Consider the following 6210-nt stretch of genomic DNA (forward strand, 5'->3'; position numbering starts at 1 on the left):
TAGCCGCTGTGAAGTATGCTCTTGTATCTACGTCTAGTCCAACAGTATACATGTGGTGCACAAGGTAAAAACCTTTTGTGGACTATATCTTCATCTTTTAATTAAGTTTATCACCAATTTTTTTTGTAATACTAGTGATTATATTGACCTCTTTACTTAGTTTTCTTATTTCATTAAGTCCTTGTTCTGTAAGGTGAGCCTTGTTTTTTACTAACTCATAAACTGTTACTCATTTGTCAAATGACTCTTGTTTTTTAGTTTTTAATCTAAATCTATAGATATATTCAATTATAAGTGGGACCTTAACAAATGAATTGCTTTCTATTCTATGCATAGTACCAATAGTACCTTTTTTAAGCTTTCTGTTAGTTAAAAACAGATTTAACTGGTCCTTTATAAAGAGCATATTATCCAAGCTATCTTTTTGGTCAATCATAAATCTTAGTTTAACTTGATAGCCTAAAGTCATAGATTTTCTTTTAAAAAGTGTAACATTAAAACAACCTTCTGCATCTATAAATCCTGACAGTCAACTATTATTTAGTATGGGAAGAACATTGTTATTTTTTTCTTCTATATTAACAGTATCTAATCATCTTTTTACTTGGACTTTTCTTTTATCTAAAACCAAGTTACCATTAAATAAAGAAATTAGAACAAGTATACCTTTTTTATCATCAACACGATAACGACTAAAATTACCGTATGTTCTAACCCTACCAATACCTAATGTTTCATGCACATGATTTAGTATAGCAGTTTCTTTTTGAGTTAGTACAAATACAAGACGTTTGTCTTTTCCTGTAAGAAAAGCACCATCACCTTCAGAAAACCCAATAAACCAAGTTAACCAATTGTCAGATACTTGATCAGAATTTTTATCTGATATTTTTCTATATTCATCAAAATTAAAAGATGTTTCGCGTGTAGTCTCTGAGGAGCTTTTGTCCGTTTTTGTATCCTTCGCTACTAAAAAAGAAGATGACACAAAACTAAAATTACCTGCTGATTGAGCATAGCCTATAAGATTTTCACTATTAAAAGTACTTATAGGCACTAAGCTGTTCCAGAATCATATAGCGAAATTTATTACCTTATAGTCACCCATAAGGAAAGCCAGCCATTGACTTCAAACTACAAATCCTAAGATACCAATAGAACACATAGCGTAAACCATACCAAGGTATCCGAACACGCTTTTGTTAGAGTTGGCAGAAATTGTAGTACTTATTATACCAAAACCTGGTATAATTAAAATGTAACAATATTTTGATTAAAGGAATAGCTGTGTATTATAACAGTCTTTTCTCATTAATACTCAAAAACTTTTATATTCTTGTTAGGACTTTATCTTAAGTTGTAGTATTTTCTTCATGACGGTTTATTAAAGATTTAATGATTAGTATTTTGGATAGCCCTTTATCTGTTAAGTGTTGTTTGTCTTGTATTAATCTATATACCTTTCTTCATCTTAAATAGCTTATATGCTTTCTAGATTGTAAGTGATATCGATCAAAATATTCTATAACCCTTTTAGCAGAACCGAAACTAGTAGAACCGTAATAATAGGTATCTTGAGACTTCCTATATCCAATGTTTCCACCTAAGTATTCTTTTATTATATTTAACAATAAAACACTTTTTTGATCTATTTGAAAATTTAATCTTATTTCCGGTTTATTTCTGGTAATACGTTTAATAATTTTTATTTGAAAACTAGCATCCGCATCAGAAAAACCTGCTAATCAGTGGTTATCAAAATTTTTACTTGAATCTATAGTAAAATGAATATTTTGATCTGCATACTTAGTATGACTTAATACATTATTAACTACTTGGTTAAATCTGTGTTCTGTTCTTAATTTACCATTTATCAAGTTAATTATATTTAACATACCCTTTTCATTAGATACAATTAAAAGGTATGCGTTTTTGTCCTTTACTTTTCTTACATTACCGTAACCTAATCTTCCTTTCAAGTAATAGGCTAGAAATGCATCTGGAGAACTAAAAGTTATAACTAATTGTTGAGCTTTACTAAAATGACCATCCCCGTCTATGAATCCTGCTAGATAATAACCTAATTGTTCATTATTTAGAGGCTTCAAATGTTTAGGAACGTGATCTGATACACGTTTAACATTTTCTAAATTTACTACAACTCCGTCGCGTAGAGCCTCTGAGGTTCCATTTTTTATATATAAAATGTTACCGGCTGATTTCCTTCATTGTTCTAACTTTTTTACTGTGCCATATAAGGAGGAGTATTTAGAACTATATAGCGAAGGGGTCCCAGCATACAGCGACGTTAAGAGGCCTACATTCGTAACCTCAGGATGTCCGAAGAATCAGAATAGATGTTGGTATAATATAGGATCACCACCACCTGCTACTTCAAAGAATGAAGTGTTAAAGTTTCTGTCAGTAAGAACCATAGTAATTCCCATTACTGTTGTTGATCTGCTGGATGAAATCCCATAGCTTAAAGTGTTATTCTTTAGCTTAAAAAGTTATTAAAACTTAGTGCAGATACGCAGACACTTTCATGCCTGATCGGACCATATCTTATATTTTTACGTTGTAGAATTTTTGTAAATGATCTCAAGTAAAATCAGTTCTGTAGTTGTTCATACCTGATTTGATATTTACTATTTTTTCCTTTCCTTTATCTGTATTATGCTCCTTTCTACCAAACATATCTACTACTTCCATTCAATCTAAGGAATCTAAATGTTTAGTTCCAAATAGAGGAAATTGTAAAAGATAATTTTTAGCATTAATATTACCTTTAAGGTTAGTAGTTCTAACTCTATACTCAGGTTTTGGTTTATCCGATCTTATTTTTTTTACTTCCGTTTCTAAAAACTCAGCAATATAACTTAAAAATTCTAAATTATCATATCCTTTGTGATCTTCTCGTCTTTGAGATATTTCTAATTTACATTCAAGTTTAGGATATTTACCTGAAAGAGTAGTTCTTACTTGAAAAGAAGCGTCTGCTTCTATAAACCCTGACAGCCATGGATTGGAATGTAAAGGCTCTATAGATACAGAATATTTTTCAATACTGGTTCCTTTAGTTTTATTTAAAAAATCTATTAATTCATTAAGACTATATATTTTAGGTGTTCTCATTTTTCCATTTATTAATGAAATAACGAATAAAATACCTTCATAACTATTTATAGTTAATATATAAGCATCTACCCCTTTTTTTCTAGATAATGAACCTACACCTAATTCTTTTTGAATAAGTAAAGCTAAAGGTAAATCTTTTAAATGAAAAACTATTTGTATAGAAGGATAATTTAACTTACCTTTAGGGGATCTTAAAGTTTTTGGTGAAATTATTGTACCATCACCCTCAATAAGCCCGGTAAGATAATAACTAAAGAGAGATTTATTTAAATTCTTACTATTATTATCAGTATGAATTGATCTAACCGTTGTACATAAAGGAAAGGTTAAAATTTCTAAACTACAACCAAAATATTTTGGCGTATAGCCTCTGAGGTTCTCTAAAAAGTTCAAACTTAATAAATTACCTTCTGATTGCGATATATTTTCATATAACGGTTCCCAGAATACAGCCAAATTTAGAGCCGGCAGAATAAGTTTACCGGCTAAGACAGGTAATGATAATAATAATAAAATAGCTGTAATAACAACTGCTCAAGCAAATAAGATTAGTTTATGTAATCTTATACCAGGACTTCTCATGTTAAATGTAGTTGTCATGACTAAAAATAGTTAAAATAATAACTATTTGTGGACTATATTTTAAGCGTATTAATATACGGTCTTTAACGTGTAGTCTCTGAGGAACCTAATGATAATCAAAATTACTTTTGTTTCCTGCTGATTAAGCATAGCTTACAAGATTTTTACTATTAAGTACTTATAAACACTGAGCTATTCCAGCATACAGTTAAAAATTTTATATGAATCCCATTACAACGTATTTTCTTTCACATATTCACATAAATATCCTTTATATGCTTTACCTAAATCAATGTGTTTAACTAATGTTACTTGAAAGTTTGTTAAATATCTTAAATATGTAAGAAATACATTGAATACTAAATTCGACGAGTAAAATTGATAAAGTAATTACACAAAACAAAAATTAGCCTTTTCGTGTAAATTTCTCTTCTCTATCTCTCTTTAATTTCAAATCTAGTTCTAAGAGAGAAATTTTTTTATACTTAGCTGAAGGCACAAACTCCTTGCTAAACTTGTATTTACCCAAATAGTACGTACCCTTTTTCAAATGTTTTTTTAAAGTAATATAATGTATTCCAACATGAAAAAAATCACTAATTTTCTTTGTATAAAAATACAAAATAGACTTATCCCTATTATACATATATAGGTATTTATTGCTTCTATAAGTGTCCAAAGGTGCAAATTTATTTTCAACATTAATCTTTACTCGTATCAACACGCTTTTTATTCATTGAACTCTTAATCATACTAAGTTTTTCAAGTCCTTCATTATTAAGATGTTCTTTATTTAACATAAGTTCAGAAGCCTTGCAGAAGTCTAAAAAATCTTCAGACTTAATACCCATAATAGGGTACTTTTTAAAAAATGGGATAATAATACTAGTGATATTCTTTAAATCCTCCACAACAAATTCACCTTTATCTTCTTTAAGACGAAGGCGGTAGTTACCACAACCTAGATAGCTAATTAAACTTTTTAATAAGTAGGTATCTCGACTGTGCTGGGGTATTAGAAATTTCAATAGTACTTGAGATCCTGTTTTAGTAGAAGAAGATTTAGCAATACGAATGAAAAAGCATGCTTCTCCAGATGCAAAACCAGCTAATCAATGAGGATCTTTAATTGTTTGCCCTTGCACAACAGGTCTTGGTCTAGGGATAACTTCAGGAAAGGCGGATTTTAATTGACTGGATAAACCTAAATTCAAAGAAGCCTTGTAGGATACAATATCTAAGATTCCCTCATAAGTAAGATGCTTTTTATCATTAACTAGTTTTACAATACTTTTAAATAGCTCAAAGTCCGCTTTTTTTTGAGACACTAAAGGATACATCTCGAAATGTGGTATTACCACATCCATTATATCTTTAATAGAACTTACTCTATATTGTAAACAGTCCTTACCTTGAGGTGCAATATCTCCTACTCCTCCTAAAGAATTTTTAATTAATTCCAACAATGCGACATCTTTTTTATGAAGACCGATAGCTAATCTCGCATCTACCCTTCAACCTGTTTTATTACGAGGTTCTTTACGAATAACTACTATAAATGAACCCTCTGCATCAATAAATCCTGTTAAAAAATTAGGGTTCAATTTTTGGTTTTTTGGGTTAAATTTTGTTGATTTGTCATTAGAACTAGATAGAATGAGAGTAGAATAGTATTTTTTAAACATCACACCATAACTTATAACTTTTATTCTAGTCATATTTATAAGGTGTTTAAATTTAGCAATGTATAGGGTAAGACCCAAATTCATAGCTCCTAAAAGGGAGCTTATACCAGAAAGGTGTAATCCAAAGATAGCTAAGTCCACACTTGGACCACTATGACTTTGTATACCTGATAATGGAGGGTAAAGTGTTCAACCTGTACCTACACCATTTTCTATTCCACCTGCAAATAAGAAAAGAACAATACTAGGTATTAATAATAAGTAACTTATATTATTAAGTCTAGGGAATCCCATATCAGGTCCTCCTAATCCTAATGGAAGTAAGAAGTTACCGAATCCACCAATTAAAGCTGGCATACACTTTATCACTAATTTTCATTAATGCGCGGACTATATCTTTACCTTTAAATAATAAATATTTACTAAGGTATTCACGTGTAGTCTCTGAAGATCCTACTCCATAAAAGCGTTTAATGCTACAATGAGCTAGTAGCATTAAAGTTTTATTTAGTAGTTCCCTGCTAGTTGTCTAATCTTTTAAGATGTTACTGTATTCTGCCGCTTTTCGTTTACCAATAGGTTCCGAAAGTCTGCAGTACTAGTTTTAAAAGCTCTAAAGATGTCCTAGCATACAGTGAAAAGAAAGTAAGGTATTTCTTCCTAACCCGGCCATGCCTTTTTTATATTTAATTCGCTTCACTCTTTCTTACTTTTTTTTTATATATCATGATATATAAAAAAAAGTTCCTCGGCGTCTTGTTTTGGTTTTTTTTTGAATTTTTTCTTAGAAAAATGAAAAAAAAAA

At 30.1% G+C, this 6210-nt stretch overlaps 5 protein-coding genes across 5 annotated transcripts; all 5 read right to left on the bottom strand.

Annotated features, from left to right (window-relative positions):
• Positions 1-229: 229 nt before the first annotated feature.
• Positions 230-469, bottom strand: COCVIDRAFT_116497 (hypothetical protein; the record flags this gene model as incomplete). Its single annotated transcript, XM_014694597.1, has 1 exon — positions 230-469. The coding sequence occupies one exon, from the start codon at positions 467-469 to the stop codon at positions 230-232; it is 240 nt and encodes a 79-aa protein (XP_014550083.1).
• A 123-nt stretch (positions 470-592) lies between these two features.
• COCVIDRAFT_43255 (hypothetical protein) lies at positions 593-1076 on the bottom strand (the record flags this gene model as incomplete). Its single annotated transcript, XM_014694598.1, has 2 exons — positions 593-941; positions 1048-1076. 2 exons carry the CDS (start codon positions 1074-1076, stop codon positions 593-595), a joined length of 378 nt encoding a protein of 125 aa, XP_014550084.1.
• A 390-nt stretch (positions 1077-1466) lies between these two features.
• Positions 1467-2435, bottom strand: COCVIDRAFT_43256 (hypothetical protein; the record flags this gene model as incomplete). The annotated part of the gene is made up of 4 exons (XM_014694599.1): positions 1467-1716; positions 1807-2177; positions 2247-2317; positions 2381-2435. 4 exons carry the CDS (start codon positions 2433-2435, stop codon positions 1467-1469), a joined length of 747 nt encoding a protein of 248 aa, XP_014550085.1.
• A 277-nt stretch (positions 2436-2712) lies between these two features.
• COCVIDRAFT_116501 (hypothetical protein) lies at positions 2713-3642 on the bottom strand (the record flags this gene model as incomplete). The annotated part of the gene is made up of 1 exon (XM_014694600.1): positions 2713-3642. A coding segment is annotated over one exon (930 nt), but the record flags the coding sequence as incomplete, so codon positions are not given.
• Positions 3643-3672: 30 nt separating this feature from the next.
• Positions 3673-5762, bottom strand: COCVIDRAFT_43258 (hypothetical protein; the record flags this gene model as incomplete). Its single annotated transcript, XM_014694601.1, has 3 exons — positions 3673-3740; positions 5480-5572; positions 5606-5762. The coding sequence occupies 3 exons, from the start codon at positions 5760-5762 to the stop codon at positions 3673-3675; spliced, it is 318 nt and encodes a 105-aa protein (XP_014550087.1).
• Positions 5763-6210: the final 448 nt, after the last annotated feature.

Source organism: Bipolaris victoriae (assembly GCF_000527765.1).
Source record: "Bipolaris victoriae FI3 unplaced genomic scaffold scaffold_281, whole genome shotgun sequence".
Lineage (NCBI taxonomy): Eukaryota > Fungi > Ascomycota > Dothideomycetes > Pleosporales > Pleosporaceae > Bipolaris > Bipolaris victoriae.